At 31.5% G+C, this 17,267-nt stretch overlaps 1 protein-coding gene across 1 annotated transcript in view; it reads right to left on the bottom strand.

Moving 5' to 3' along the window:
* LOC134694282 (putative leucine-rich repeat-containing protein DDB_G0290503) overlaps positions 1 to 17,267 on the bottom strand; it is a 65,767-nt gene that overhangs the window by 41,221 nt on the left and 7,279 nt on the right. Inside the window, exons 3-9 of the mRNA XM_063555286.1 lie at positions 16,955 to 17,083; positions 15,400 to 15,531; positions 12,013 to 12,073; positions 10,714 to 10,835; positions 4,899 to 5,018; positions 1,101 to 1,238; positions 7 to 138 (exon numbers count right to left, since the gene is read on the bottom strand). Of these exons, the coding sequence (XP_063411356.1) occupies positions 7 to 138; positions 1,101 to 1,238; positions 4,899 to 5,018; positions 10,714 to 10,835; positions 12,013 to 12,073; positions 15,400 to 15,531; positions 16,955 to 17,083 (834 nt within the window). The remainder of the gene's footprint in view (positions 1 to 6; positions 139 to 1,100; positions 1,239 to 4,898; positions 5,019 to 10,713; positions 10,836 to 12,012; positions 12,074 to 15,399; positions 15,532 to 16,954; positions 17,084 to 17,267) is intronic.

Raw genomic sequence — 17,267 nt, 5'->3', positions numbered from 1 at the left:
CAGTACCTGACATTTCCACAGCATGGACAAGTGTAACCACAATTTGTAATTTTTCGTCTTGAGATATCTTGTCAGTATCCAGTAATTTGACCATTGATTTCACTGTCTCTAATCGTCCAATTTCTTCTGCATTCTCCACTATTTAAAAAATAATCTGTGACAATAGTATTTAAGTGAAAACCTCACAAGCATTTCTTTCATAAGATAAATAATGTAAAAAAGCAAAAGCTGTCAAAATTTATCTACATCATACCATTTTTAAGAACATTATAAGTGTCATTGTTAAACCAATGAAGTGCCACAACTCTTGAGCTGCATACAAGTGAAAATTGTGAATCAATAAATTTGACTCTTTTTTTGGCAAAATAAACTACATGTTAAAATTAAAAAGGTCCCAAAAATTAATACAAGGTATTTCCCATCAGAAGACTACAAATAACATAGGTATCTAATGTGTTTACTTCTAAGTCTATTTAATGTTTATAGCCAGCAGGTCCATAGCCAGGAATTTCCAAGGGGGGTTCATTGGACTCACAAACTCGACTTTAAGTCACAATTCAAACAGAACATTGACTTTAACAGTGCTTATTTGTTTTCAAGGGGGGTTTAGTCCGAACCCCCCTGGCTACGGGTATGGCAAGTGTGTACGATAAATTCAAAAAATTTTGCTTGCACTAATTATTGCAATTGTAGAACAATGGACAAAAATGCTAGATTAATTATTGTGATCTCAGGAAATGTTGCATACAAATTAAATGCCTACAAGTTTTTAATTTTGCTAAATCTATATATCATGTATATTGTCAAAAAATCTCACCACAATAAAGGTATTTACACTTTTGGTATTTTGCTGTATCTTGCCTCCGAATGACCTTAGATCGACTCCCAATCACCTTTTGACGTTAAGCAACAATCACTTTTAAATTGTGACGTCAAATATTTTAAATTATGATGTCAAAGTTTACAGGAACCTAATAGCTGTGATTTTACGTAATGGTGAACAAATTTGCATACAAGTGTAAATATGTCTACATAAACATTATTTGAATCTGAATTTACAGTAGATATAAATAAATCAATCCAACACACCAAAACCATACCATTGTCTGTAATACAAGCATCAATAGTATTGATAAACTGAATGGAGAGTCTGTCAATAGGTTTCCCTATACACTGGTTTAACTTATCTGACAACACATTCAGTCCTCCACATCTTTTTACTTGTTTCTGGTTTGTGTCTGAAAAAGAAATAAACCAAAAATTACACATTGTGGGGAAAAAATGTCAGCTTCAATATATATATATATATGCCTTTAGCCTTGTTCAATGTCAAAATCTTATCTCAAAAACACTGCTATTTTTTAGTTCTAGTTATTTCTTCTGCACTTTATAAAACAGTTAAAAGTAATTACTTCTCATACATGAAAAGCCCTAAATTTTTTCCTGCTTAAATTCTAATATTGAAATGCTTGTAAGCTCAAAAGAATTTCAACAAGGTATATGTGTGATTTGTGAAATATCCTTGACATGTAAAATAACCTTGACTAGTGGAATAATCCTAACATGTGTAATGACCTTGACTTATGGATCTTTGTCATGTATAATGACCTAGACTTGTGGAATATCCCTGACATGTGTAATGACCTTGACTTGTGGAATATCCCTGACATGAGTAATGACATTGGCATGTGTGATGACCTTAACTTGTGTAATTACATTGACTTGTGGAATATTCCTGACATGTGTAATGACATTGACTTGTGTAATATCCTTGACAGGTGTAATGACTTTGACTTGTGTAATATCCTTACACTGCTACTTTTGCATAGGTACTTTTTCTGTACAAAAAATCTGTGGTACTGGAAAATTACTTTTAAAATATGGTACTTTTTTAGTACTTTAAATTTATTGTAATATTTAGGTACCTGTTTTTTACAGTACTTGATTTGTACCTAATATTTGAGGTACACATTTAGTACTACACAATTAAAGTACAAATTGAGTACTTAAAATTTGAAGTACAAATCAAGTACTGTAAAAAACAAGTACTTAAATATTACAATAAATTTAAAGTACTAAAAAAGTACTATATTTTAAAAGTAATTTTCCAGTACTACAGATTTTTTGTACAGAAAAAGTACCTATGCAAAATTAGCAGTGCAGGGCCGTAAATCTCAGTGAAATCCTAAAATAAAATGTTCGCTCCTAGATTAAAATACTTATCTGTGTTACAAACTGGTGCTGAAAAATGTACATTACAAGAAAATAAGCATGCAACGCGTGTTTTAAAGTTACACCGGATCAATAAAATCTAAATCATGCACTGCTGGTGAACTGTGACCGAAATGTCAATTTCCTACAATGACAAAAGAAATTACATTGTGCACATTCCATCTCTATAGATGTTGTCTGTTCAACGTCTCCACCTGAAAAGAAATAAAAAGACTGAGTTTTCGTTATTATCTACCCGCGTCACGTGATGTCTCCTCAATCTGGCGCGCGCGCTGGACCTGAAATAAAATAAAAACTTTCCGAACTAAACATGAAACTTCCCCGGAATAATATAGACCCCTTACAGAAACAAACAGACAAACAAACAAACAGACAGACAAACAAACACACACACACACATAACAATCAATCATGTTTCAAAAGGGGGGGGGGGGGGGGGGGGGGGGCAAGAACGTTTACAATTGCTTTTTAGAAGCAATTGATTTAAATTGTAAAACGACAATTTTAACCATTCTGTTCCGTTTATATAAAAAAAAAATCCCTAGGACCCCCCCCCCCCCCCCTTTTTTTTACCCCCACTTACAAATGAATGTGTTTGATCAACCAATCAACGTGTTCAACCACCAACCAACCAACCAACCAACCAATAAATCAATCAATCAATCAGTGCATGTTTCCGTCTCATGTGTTTAATATGGAGTCCACGATCTCATTTGTTTCTTTCTCGCTTGTTTCAAGAAACACTTTCCAACGTGTTTAACCAACCAACCAACGTGTTTAATCAACCAATCAACATGTTTAGCCAACCAACCAACCAACCAATCAATCAATCAACCAATCAGTGCATGTTTCCGTCTCATGTGTTTAATATGGAGTCCACGATCTCATTTGTTTCTTTCTCGCTTGTTTCAAGAAACACTATCAAACGTGTTTAACCAACCAACCAACCAACCAACCAACGTGTTTAATCAACCAATCAACATGTTTAGCCAACCAACCAACCAATCAATCAACCAATCAGTGCATGTTTCCGTCTCATGTGTTTAATATGGAGTCCACGATCTCATTTGTTTCTTTCTCGCTTGTTTCAAGAAACACTTTCCAACGTGTTTAACCAACCAACCAACGTGTTTAATCAACCAATCAACATGTTTAGCCAACCAACCAACCAACCAATCAATCAATCAACCAATCAGTGCATGTTTCCGTCTCATGTGTTTAATATGGAGTCCACGATCTCATTTGTTTCTTTCTCGCTTGTTTCAAGAAACACTATCAAACGTGTTTAACCAGCCAACCAACCAACCAACGTGTTCAATCAACCAATCAATCAACCAATCGGTGCATGTTTCCGTCTCATGTGTTTAATATGGAGTCCACGATCTCATTAGTTTCTTTCTCGCTTGTTTCGAGAAACACTATATAACGTGTTTAACCAACCAACCAACGTGTTTAATCAACCAATCAACATGTTTAACCAACCAACCAACCAATCAATCAATCAATCAATAAATCAGTGCATGTTTCCGTCTCGTGTGTTCAATACGGGGTCCAAGATCTCAGTTTTTTCCGGTTGCTTCAAGAGACCCTATCCCAAGTGTTTAAGTAATAAACAAACCAACCAACCAACCAATCAAACAATATGTATGACCGTTTATTTATGACAGTTTCATTAAAACAATATGGAAGGAAAGACCTATGATCAATTATTCAAGAAGAATTGAATTTCAATATTGTTCTTACATCTCTTCTGAAAAAAAAATCCACATCCTTCTTATCAGTTATACTCTGAAACTACAAGTCTAATCGACCCCAAAATGTGCAGTCAGCAGGGCATACATGTACTAAAGGTTCATAAAACAACGTGGTGCAGATATCTCTCAAGACTTTTCCTAGAGAAAAGAAATGGCAATGCCGTAAAAATCGCTTCCTACACTGCTACTTTTGCATAGGTACTTTTTCTGTACAAAAAATCTGTGGTACTGGAAAATTACTTTTAAAATATGGTACTTTTTTAGTACTTTAAATTTATTGTAATATTTAGGTACCTTTTTTTTTACAGTACTTGATTTGTACCTAATATTTGAGGTACACATTTAGTACTACACAATTAAAGTACAAATTGAGTACTTAAAATTTGAAGTACAAATCAAGTACTGTAAAAAACAAGTACTTAAATATTACAATAAATTTAAAGTACTAAAAAAGTACTATATTTTAAAAGTAATTTTCCAGTACTACAGATTTTTTGTACAGAAAAAGTACCTATGCAAAATTAGCAGTGTATCATGCGTAATGACCTTGAGTTGTGTAATTACATTGACTTGTGTAATATCCTTGACATGTGTAATGACCTTGACTTGTGAAATATCCTTATCATGCGTAATGACCTTGACTTGTGTAATGACCTTGTCTGATGTTATAACCTTGATTTGTGGAATATCCTTGACATGTGTAATGACATTGACTAGTGGAATATCCTTAACATGCGTAATGACCTTGACTTGTGGAATATCCTTGTCAGACTTGTGTAATGACCTTGTCTGATGTTATAACCTTGACTTGTGATAACCTTGATTTGTGGAATATCTTTGAGATATGTAATGCCCTGGATTTTTGGAATATCTTTGACATTTGTTATGACCTTGACTTAAGTTTGTACTTACCATTATTAGCCACTGTAAATCTGATGAATGAGAGTAACGGTCTAATGACATCTGAATCATGTTGTTGTATTACTGTAAAAACATATGGCAGTACAAATCCACATACTCTCTGGTTCTCTTCTGTAAATGTATATCATATTAGTTAATAATTTTCAAAAGATATAAAAACAAGAAAATATGTCCATAAGACACTATATACACTGCTTTATATATCATCACATTTAAATTTTCAGTTAACAACAAAATCAGGGTCAAAATCCTCAGTTCGCATATACTGTTGATTCATTTACTTTTGTGGGCACTGTAAAGTCAGAAATTATTGCCTGCGTTTGTTAGGAAAAAAAGTCACAGGAAAAAAAGTCACGGAAAAAAGTCACGGAAAAAAAGTCACAGGAAAAAAAGTCACAGGAAAAAAAGTCACAATTAATATTTTGTATGAAAACTGTCATATGATCTGCACTTATATATTGGTAATGACTTTTGTCTGTGTGTGTTTTTTTTCTGCTGTTCATGTGCAAGTATGGTTTTGTGTTTTTTGTATCCCATGTCCTTTTGTTTTATTATAAAATCTAGAATGTAAACTTGTAAAAGTGACTGTTGAGATTAATTAGTGGCTTCTTGTGGCACCTTTCCCTTTTTTGCAGACCTTTCACTTCCTCTTTTGGAAGGAAGCCCTACCCATGAAAAACAACTTGGGCTTATCATGAATGAAAAGGAAACAAATGGCTTATCCTGTTTGTTTAAGAGTTTGGTTTTAAAAAGAGAACATAAATTATTACACTTTTCATTTTTTTGGTGTATTTATTAAAAAAAAAAATGATGAAAAACGTATATTTTTTTATTTTATTAACCCATAAATAAAACGAAATCTGTTAATATCGATGTGCGCTTTACCTATATAAATTTTAAAAGCTTTTATTTAAAAATAATTGATCTGATACACTTTTACAAGTAGTATTATTTTTATTTAACAAAACTACATTTTTTTTAAATTATCTATTTCATACAGCTGATATACAAAATCACTTTTGTCATGTGCATTCCAACATACTTCTTATAAAACATTTTATATACTTCTTTCAAATAATTTTATAATTGTGACTTTTTTTCCTGTGACTTTTTTTCCTAGAGGTTTTGTGACTTTTTTTCCTGTGACTTTTTTTCCGTTGACCGTTTGTTATTGTGATTTTGTCACTTTGGACTAAAACTTGATTTTAATTTTGTGATATTGAGAAAAATCCTGTTTATTTCATAAAAAAGTTTCAAAATGCGAGTTTAAATTATTGCGATTATAACCCTGTTGAGTTTGTTAAAAACATCATAAAAATTTCTGAATTTACAATGGCATTTTTTGTTGATTTAGGCAAAATTGTATGATCGTATATATTTGACTTTATTCACTATGCAAATAGTCTACCTACAAGCTTATAATATTGAAAATGTACATTAAAATTTGTGGTTGATGAAATCCAGGAAAATTGGTATCCCACAAATAAGATTACATTATAATGAAAATGTGAACTAGGCAAGTTTTAAGTTTTTGGTCACACAAACTTCTTTTGATCAAATCTATCAACCAAATACTGGACACACAGACAGATCAGAAAACATAAGGTCTGATTATATCATAGGCGGGCCATTCAAATTTGACTTTGATTCATACAAGGATCTGAAAAAATGCCCCAATCTTTTTTATCCAAGGATTTTTCTTTACATACTTGATTCTCATAGGATTTTTCAAATATTTTTTTTTATCAGGTTTAAAGTATAAATGCATTGTGAAAAACAAATATTTCATCAATGAAATTCCAGTCAGATATTCTCATGAATCTCCTTTTTGTATTGGATATATATTTGATAAAGTCTGATGCAGATTTTTCGAAGCTAAGACGTCTCAATTGAGGCACTACACAGGCGTCAAAAGGCGTCATTATGGAGTGAAGGGGTGGCGTCAAAAGGTATCATTATGGAGGAAAGGGTTAACCCTTTTGAGATCGTTAATTTTTTTGTTATGATACAGACCTTAAAATAATTTAGAGCCTAAAATTTTATTGATTAATATAAAATTGAATTAATCAGAATCAACAAAGAAATGATGATGTAATGTTTGTTATCTAACCATAAAAAATAACTAGAAATTTGAAGTACAAATATTTTAACAAAATATGATTTCTGTTTTATCATGTTTATATTGCATAACTTGTTTTCCTCATAAAAGTAATTTTAGTTCACTTATTTTGAACAACATCATTTCTGTTTATCATATAACTTGTTTTCGTTCTTTTAGTAATATGTCCATAATAACCTTCATTGATCATATTGTCAAGAAATTTGCTGTCAGAATGTCATCATTTTTATCAATGAAACTAAATTAAGGAAGAATCTGTAATAATCGGAAGTTTTTTACATACAGAATTAAGCTTGTAGGTTTTAATCATAAAGGAAATTAAAAGATTTCACAATATGAAGAAAGGACTACAAATTTGCGGTTAAGCAATTCACTTTAGTTTAATTACACTTGACAAAACACTTAACTAGAATTCAATCAGACTTGCTATATATTTAAGCCTATCCTATTAACCAAATTTCAGAAAATATAACCTAATTTTTTTTGGAAAAAATTTGATTGGTTACACTAAGATTGCCTTGAGTCTATTTATTCATTCAAAATAAAATTCTTGAATGAAAATTACATTAATCAAGTGTTTTGCAATTGAATTAATAAACTAAAATTATATCAATGGCAACATTTTAAATTCATTGTTTTTGAGCAAAGAAGAAATATCCTTTTTTTCAATTAAATGACAGGGCTAATTTTGTTTTGAAAAAAAATTGTCTTAAAATCATTAAAAAGTCAGTTTGAAAGCACCTCATTCTACTTTAAAAAAAAAGAGGACCTTTTTAAACGTTTGAAAAAAATTATTCAAGAAGTTAGTAAATAAAATAATTGAAATCAGTAAGGGGGGTTCTTAAATTTATCAAAAGGGGATAGGATGCACGCAAATCTATTAAAAACATTTGGTTGCATTTTCCTAAGAGTAAAAGAAAAAAAAATCAGTAAAATACTAATATGTATTTCATGGTTTTCTGGTCTTAAAAAAGTGTACCCTATCCCATGCATTTTATTCAGAAATAGCCTTTAAATAAATGATTATTAAAATAATAATATGTATTTCATGGTTTTCTGGTCTTAAAAAAGTGTACCCTATCCCATGCATTTATTTAGAAATAGCCTTAAAATAACTGATTAATACCATCCCTGAAATGATTATAAACCTTAGTTTTGAAGTATCATTAACATTTCTCTCTCTTTGTTTCTCAGTACTTTTAACCTGTATTTGTATTTAGATTTGATCTGGATTAAATAGGCATATGAATGTTATCAAGCTAATTCAGTGGTTGTTGTTTGTTAATTTGTGTTACATATTTTAAGAAAAAAATATTATTCTGTTATTTTTGTTGTTTAAATTGTTTTAAATTGTCTTTCAGGGCCTTTTATAGCTGACTATGTAGTATGGACTTTGTTCAATGTTGAAGGTCTTATGGTGAACTATAGTTGTTAATTTCTGTGTCATTTTGGTCTCTTGTGGGAAGTTGTCTCATTGGCAATCATACCACATCTTCTTTTTTGGAGTCACACAATGAAATTCTTATCTATGTACACATCGTTCACACAGTTGTTAAAACAAAGTGTGTGTACAAAAGCAATTACAGGAAGTCTTAGTTTGTTATTGATAGGATTTTTTAGAAATTTACGTAACTTTCTAAGTATGAAAACCTGATCATAAATATTTATATTGAATGAGGACATTTATATTAGTGTAAGTGTTGAAGCAAACACAGTTATAACTCCTCAATGGCAAAAGTAAAATTCATCTCTATTATGTCATCTGTAAGAACAAATTATTTTGAGATATTCAAAAGGGAAAGAAGGGAAAAAAATAGATTAAAGTTGCAAGCCTGAATTTCCACCTGCTTTACAAACCCCTTAAAAAAAGGCCTTATCAATTTTATAACTTGATTAACATTGAAAAACCTGATTTAAACAGTTTCCATACTGTCAGAGTTTTCAAATGATGTCACACACCTCTAACATAGGTCTGACAAACAAAATGCAAGAAATACTTGCACACACTAATATCTGTTGATTAATTAGTAATCAAATAATCTCCCCTTTATATTTGTTTAATGTTGGTAAAATTAAATTAATTTCTGTTAAATGAATAAGAGATTTGATTTTTTTTAAGCTTTGTGCATATATTCAATGATTATTTATGTGTATAGTGTAACCTTTTAGTGAAATATCCTTGAAATCCATCGAGATCAAATAAAAAGCAGCTAAATTATAGTAAATACAAAAAAATACAGTTGGATTATCTCCCCTTCATCATTGTCGGCCAAAAATTGTTTTTTTTTATACTTTGTTGTCAGCATTCCTCTGAAAAGGGGTGGAATTTTATTTCTTGCTAGCAGGGAAATATAGAACCTTACATTCCAGCAATTCATGTCTTTTATTGTACAACCAGCATTTGTACATAACATTTTCAACAATTTCTCCCAGATTTCAATTGGACAAAGCATCTTGCAGCCAAAAGGGAATTTTATGCAGTTATATTGAACATTGATCAGTATCCTGGACTTTAATACTAATGTGTTTCATGAATATATGTTTGCATTGCTTATTTTCAACAATATTTTTTGTTTCTACTTTTCTACTATCAGGGCCTCAAGGAAGATGAAGCCAACTGTGCAACTCTCATGAAATAAAGTATTGTTGTAGTTATATCTTAATACATTTAAGGAGGCTCGCGGGTACAAAAAAATCAGCCAAAAATTTAACATTTGTTTTTCCATTTCAAATTTTGTTTATTACACTATTAGTTATTACTTAATGATATGTAACAAAAATCACCCAGACAAATCGATTTGGTTTGGCCGCAGATGACTTTGAAATTGTTATTTATGTATTATTGTCATTTTGTTTATTTTCTTTTGTTAATTCTTCTGACATCAGACTCGGAATTCTCTTGAATTGAATTTTAAATGTGTGTATTGTTATGCATTTACTTTTCTACATTGGCTAGAGGTATAGGGGGAGGGTTGAGATCTCATAAACATGTTTAACCCCGCTGCATTGTTGCGCCTGTCCCAAGTCAGGAGCCTCTGGCCTTTGTTAGTCTTGTATTTTTAAAATTTAGTTTCTTGTGTACAATTTGGAAATTAGTATGGCGTTCATTATCACTGAACTAGTATATATTTGTTTAGGGGCCAGCTGAAGGACGCCTCTGGGTGGGGTAATTTCCACGCTACACTGAAGACCTATTGGTGACCTTCTGTTGTTGTTTTTTTTTCTATGGTCGGGTTGTTGTCTCTTTGACATTTCCATTGCCATTCTCAATTTTATATGTCATTGAAAAAGCTCCAAATTATCTCCCTTTGGTGTAAAAATGTCATTTTTTGACATTTAAATTGAAATATCTTTTTTAACTCATCAGTGACCTATATTTTTTATAATTGTTTTCAAACAAACTGTACACAAACCCAATAATTGTAAAAATTCAGCGATTTCTGTAATTAAGTTCTTTCTTTATTTCAATATTACCAATATTTCTCCTATTAGTTCAACAGAAAAAAAGGGCATTAACAAAAATATATGATTCTTTCGGAGGCAGATTGTGAGCTAAATGAAAGGTGACCCCATATTTTAATTTTATATTTCTATTAGGTTTAAGATAAAGTTTAATCATAGAAAAAAATAGAAAAATTCTATAATAGAAAAAAAAGTTGATTTAGACCCTTAATAAGTAAAACCAACCATTTTGAGGATTGTTGACACACATACAGAGAGCTGCTGCTACACTAGACCATAACTCTAGACCAGTTGTCCCAGCATCATCAAACCAGCAATCTGTCTTACCAACACTTGGTAAAGATGTCCTGTAAAAATCATTCACATCAGCATTTTTGGATGAAACATACAAATCTTACAAATTGAATGATTAAATTTTATGGATGTGTTAATCATTTTTTGGAAGTACAGTACTATCTTGTGATCAAAACCTGAATTGTCTTGTACATAGTTTTTCATGCTTATCAGTTTTGCTGGAATGTCGGAAAGAAATTTTTACTGTAATTGTTTTCTTCATTTATTCAAGGTAAGTTTTGGTCATGTAGTTAGTTCTTCTAGAACTCCAAGCAGACCTGATAAATGTCTTGGATGCATGAAATTTATTATGCATCGTTTCATTTCTTTATGCCATGATTAAGTTTTTTTTTTAAAACAATATAAACTCATGAATATTGAGACAATATTAACAAGAGTGCACACGCTGAAATGTCTCGCCTTCTTTACTTATCATTGATATTATGTTGATAGTCTTAAGTATAAAGCTTTATTACAACTGTCACATAAATGAACCATGAAAATGAGGTCAAGGTCAGATGAACCATGCCAGGCAGACATGTACAGCTAACAATGCTTCCATACAACAACTATAGTTGACCTATTACTTATAGTTTAAGAAAAATAGACCAAATCACAAAAACTCAAGACTGCAAATGAACCGTGAAATTGAGGTCATGGTCAAATAAAACCTGCAGGACTGACATATAGATCATGATATATTTCCATACACCAAATATGGTTGACCTTTGGCATATTATATTAGATAAAAAGACCAAAACTTAAAAACTTAAATTTGACCACTGAACCATGAAAATGAGGTCATGGTCAGATGACATGTGACCGCTAGACATGTACACCTTACAATCATTCCATACAACAAATATAGTAGGACTATTGCATAAATTATGAGAAAAACAGACCAAAACACAAAAACTTAACTATAACCATTGAACCATGAAAATGAGGTCAAGGTCAGATGACACCTGCCAGTTGGACATGTACACCTTACAGTCCTTCCATACACCAAATATACTAGCCCTATTGCTTATAGTATCTGAGATATGGAATCAACAACTTAACTTTGTTTAGTACAATAATTTTTGCATCCCATCTTTTTTCTCGGTTTTATGTGCATGTTTTGTTACATTATTTACAAAGAAATACATGAAAAATCCTTCTGTCAAACATTTTAAATCTGGTGTCACTTACCTCAAAAGACTAAGAAGATCTGATAAACACAAACTCTTCTTAGCTAGTGACTGTCCTAAACCTTAAAAAAGAATTACATGATTGATTAATTATTTCATGACTGCCCAATTAAACATTTATCATACTTATTTAACATATAATTACACCTTATATAAGAAAGCAAGATTTTGATTGGTTCATAGCCAGTGTATTTTTCGCATATTCTAAGATATTTTCCTCATTTCAAACGAATTTGCCTGTTTTTCACCACTGCTGGTGAATTTGCATCAAATACCATGGTATTTGCCATTTTGGATATTCCTTTTTTACCCTCACGAGCATCTTCTTCGGATAAGACGTTACATAAAGACAGCGCAAACACGAATAAGTACATGTAAAGTTTCCGCGGTATATTTTATGATAGTACTTGTCCTCAAATAAATATTTCCTTTTCCTAGTACAGAGAGTTTAAATTAAAATGTATTCGGTGTAATTAAACAGATATATCATGTTATGGAGGGGTATTTGCAAAAAATACAAGTCTTGAGACAAAATTTCCCATGCCTAGCGGCTAGGGAAATTTAAGTCCCTCGACTTGTATTTTTCGCAAATACCCCTCCATAACATGATATATCTGTTCAGAATGCATTTTTTCTAATTTTCAAATCATAGAATTGTGTTCCCTTTCAATTTCACCTATACATCAAAGCATTATGAATATAAAATGTGTTTAAAATAACTCTGTGCAAGCTATACAGCTACCTACTTCAAAAGAAATACATTGTTATAGAATATGGCATGACTAGTTTTTAGGTTACCAATATAATTATAAATTAGCCTTTGAAAAGTTTTTAGGTTACCAATATAATTATAAATTAGCCTTTGAAAAGTTTAGATAATTTTGGGGCCTCTTAAACTCTTAGGCTGGCTGTTTGGTGTGAGTCAAGTAACTGTGTTGAAGGATGTGCTTTGACCTATAATTGTTTACTTTTTACACATTGTGATTTGAATGACAAGTTGTCTCATTGGCATTCATACCATCTTATTCCTATAATATTAATATTGTGACAATTTTGAAACTCCAATTTTTATGATTTTTTTTCTATTGTTAAAAATATTCAATTCTGTTAACATTCTTTAGGATCCTTTTTAAACGCAAAACTGTATTTTGACGTACCATAACAGTCATATTTGGCCTGAAATACTGAGACAACAGGCGTCACAAGTAAAACTGCGAGCTACTGCTCACTGATGATACCCCTGCTGCAAGTGGATAATATTAATAGTGTAAAAATATGCAAGTGCTCAGTAAACAGGAAGTTGTAAAGTGATGAATCTGAAAACGCATCACAGGATATAGCTGACTTATATAAATCCTGAAACCAAATTTCAGAAATCCTTGAATTGTAGTTCCTGAGAAAAATGTGACGAAAATTTTCAACTTGGCTATCATGTGTAAAATCATACAAGTGTGCGGTAAACAGGAATTTGTCAAGTGATCAATTTGAAAAAGCATCTTACGGTATAGCTGACTTAGATAAACCCTGAAACCAAATTTCAGAAATCCTTGTATTGTAGTTCCTGAAAAAAATGCGACAAAAAATATTCATGGGACGGACGGACTAACTGACGGAAGGACAGACAGAGGTAAAACAGTATACCCCCCTTTTTTAAAGCGGGGGTATAATAATTGACATTAAATGAATATTAAGTCTTCACCTAAAAGGATTACATCTGATACATATATATATCTATGAACAGCCTCATTTTTTTCCAAAAAATTCCCTCAAAGTACATTTTACTAGAATGTGTCCATAGTACATGGATACCCCACTTGCACTATCATTTTCTATGTTAAGTTGGGGTCAAAACTCTAATTTAGCATTAAAATTCAAAAGAACCCATCGTAGGGAACATGTGTACTCAATTTCAGGCCTAAATTAAAATATTGTTTGTTTGTCCTTTTCCAACCCTATATTTTGAAACAGGGTAGGTAGGTAGATAAAAATATTTAATTTTTCTTTCCCAAAAAATAACTTAGCTTGGTACATTTTTTGTCTTGGGTAGGCAGGTAGGTATCATATTTTATTTTATAGAAAAAAAATCTACATAATGTCAGTTTTGGTTTGTATTGCTTTTGTTTAAGTATGCTTTTGCTAATAAGTTTCTGGGACTATTATACTAATAGTCCCAGGAGGTTTTGAAAAAAAAATATCATGTAGAATGTGAGGTTCATTCATATATGCAATACTATTTTGTTTTCAAATATCAAAATATAGGGCTGTGTGGCATATTTTCAAAGTTTATATGCCTAGAACTTTTGAGAGTTTTAACTTATACTAATATTCTGTACTATGTACCGTGTACACTTACCTTGACCAGAGACATATAATACAATTTATTCTGCATCAGCCTTCTATTGTACAAATAAGCGATATACAGATAAATTTTTGCTTATTTGTACATGTACGAATAAAGTCTCCTGTTACCCCACTTTCATGTTGAGCACAGGGTAATGTAGAATTTTCTTTTCGCAAACCAATTTTTCGGGTCCTTTCCGGGGTCTGCTTTTAAAGTGTCAGATTTTCATTGAAAAATTAGCTAGACCAGGATTTACATTTGATTAGGAAAGTTTTAAGTGTTTGGTGTAAATTTCAGGTTAAAAACAATATATGTACATGGTCGGAAAATATAAAATTCATTTGTACTCGCTACAAAACAGGAGATAAGCTCGGTGGAGCCTCCCTTTTCTTCCTGTTTAAAGGAACGAAAAAATAAAATAAAAGCTTGCTGGTAAATACAAATAACAGATTTTCAGGCAGAACTATTTTATAGGGCCGGGGTTGGTCAGTAAAGGGCAAACAAGCAATATTCTAATTTAAGCCTCAGGTTGACTTGACTTCAACTTCATCAAAAACTACTTTGACCAAAACTGAACAAATGGACGAACGAATGGACGCAATTTACTTTCTGGTAAACAAAATCTAAACATTTGTCTTCCAAATGCATGTGTTACTGTTGTTATCTTAATGGATCATATTATTCTTAAATAATTTAATTTTGGATGTAACGCGTCTTCTGATTGGCTAGCGTTATTTTGTTATGTACACATAGACATAGTTTAGTCATGTGACCGTGACGTCATCAAAGTTTTTCAGGGTTTTCTACGGTTTAAAATGGAATTTAGTATTAAATTATAAGTAATATTTTTTCTGTCTATTCAAAATAACATAAAAAATGTGGTGCACACTGTTAAATAATCCGCCACGCGAGTTATTCAGTGTGCACCAAATTTTTTATGTTATTTCTTCATAGACAGAAAAAACATTAGTCATTCCTTAAAGAAATAGAAAAATGTGAAAATGTAATTAGCTAAATTTCTACTTTTAGAATTATACTTTTACTGACCGTTGTTTGACACTAATGTAAGCAGCAAATAAGACGATGCATGTTTTAGTCTCATTGTTGATTTCTCATCTGAAAGGGTTTTGTGTAGATTCATAAACTGTGCTATTGTGGTCAACTCTTTCTGTGAATAAACTAGAAGAAAAAATAGTCTACATGCATGGCATATATATACATTCAGTATACATACATAGGTAAACAGGCGCGTAGCAACCCGTACGCAAAAACGCAGTTGCGTACACATAGAAAATTTCACAAAAATAAAAATATGGTAAATTTAGTAAGAATAAAACTAAAGTAATGAAATTAATAAAAAAATATATACAAATATGTTAATGGTCACTTTGTAGCTATATTCCATTCTGAAAACTAGTCTTCCCTTTTCATTTACGAAACCAGCATCGTGATTCTGTTGCTGATGCAAACAATTTAAAATGGATGAGTCCTCCAGCTGTCAATACACAATTGTCACTCACGTCTTTATACCTCCTTACCCTGACATCTTTTTTGAAGATTCCAAAATAACTGATGAAATAAAATGTATACCCGGGAACCTTTCAGATACTTTTATGTATTTGCATGTATGCCGGTCTAGGCGGCAACGGCAGAACGGTCTTTTAGTACCATGAGAAGAGTGAAGACCAACTTGAGAAATACAATGAAAACGAATCGTTTATCTGGACTCGGTCTTTTGAACATATACCGAGAAAAAAATTAAAGCAGATAAGGTTTTGGACATCTTTAGTAGAAAAAAACAACAGAAAATGGGCATTGATTTTTCAGAATTATCTTGGGGAGAAAAAAAGCTGAAACACACTGCTTGTTCACTCATAAAATAAAACATAAAGATATGTGATTCGAATTTTTATTATGTATTTTTTCAATAAAAAACATACCATTTAATTTGCAAAGTGTTGGCTTAAAAATTAGTTTGTTTTCTAATTTAAAGTGGGTTCAGCATGACTTGGAAAAAAATAAAATATACCTTATCAAGTCATTTTAACCAACTACACATAAGAAAAAAAAAAAAAAAATGTTGAGACAACAGTACAGGTTTCATTATTTTTCTCTGATTACTTATTTATTTCCAAAGTTGACTTGTTTCTCCTGAAAGTAAGATTTCTGTGAGGTAATTTTAAGTCCTCGGAAATTGCGAGAATGCAGGATTTTGCACCGTTTTCCCCAGACCCCCGGCCGCTTGACTTCCTTCTCCTGCATTGCGTACACATCAAAATTGCCTAGCTACGCCCCTGGTAAAATACTGAATTGTATTTTCTCGTTAGCTTTTAAAATAGATTTTCTTATTCTTTCATGTGAAAAGAATCAGTTTTCACTCAAGTACTATTAATGAATTTTTTTTTGTGGGAACCAATATTTTTTGTGATTTGATTCAGGAAGTATTTACTTTGAAGGCTGAAATGATCAACCAAGATGTTTTTTTCCTCAAAACATTGATATTGCAGACGTTATCAGATGAAGAGCTGTAGTTGTAACGGTTCACATTCGTTAAATATTTTTTAGGTGATAAAGGTCATTTAAATGAATATCTTTTACATACTATTATTTTCTACAGCACATCCTAAACAAAATATTGCAGCTTCTTTGACTTCCACATTGGTCACAGTTTTGTTGAAGGTCGTTATAAAGTCTAATCCTCCTAAATCACGGAAATAATCTTTAATCTCATCTGAAAATAAAAGCATATAATTGTTAAACAACAAACCAAAGAAATTTTCACACTAATTAATTATTTAGGATTGCCAGAATAAAGAATACGAAAAAGAAAAAAAAATATATTTTAAATTCACAGTATGTATAGATTATAACATGCCCTTTTCCATATTGGCCCTGGGATCATCCCAAAACTCCCA

The sequence above is a fragment of the Mytilus trossulus genome, chromosome 13 (assembly GCF_036588685.1).
Source record: "Mytilus trossulus isolate FHL-02 chromosome 13, PNRI_Mtr1.1.1.hap1, whole genome shotgun sequence".
In the NCBI taxonomy this organism is placed as follows: domain Eukaryota; kingdom Metazoa; phylum Mollusca; class Bivalvia; order Mytilida; family Mytilidae; genus Mytilus; species Mytilus trossulus.
The sequence above is the reverse complement of the archived record's forward strand: the minus strand, read 5'-3'. Positions and strand labels throughout refer to the sequence as shown.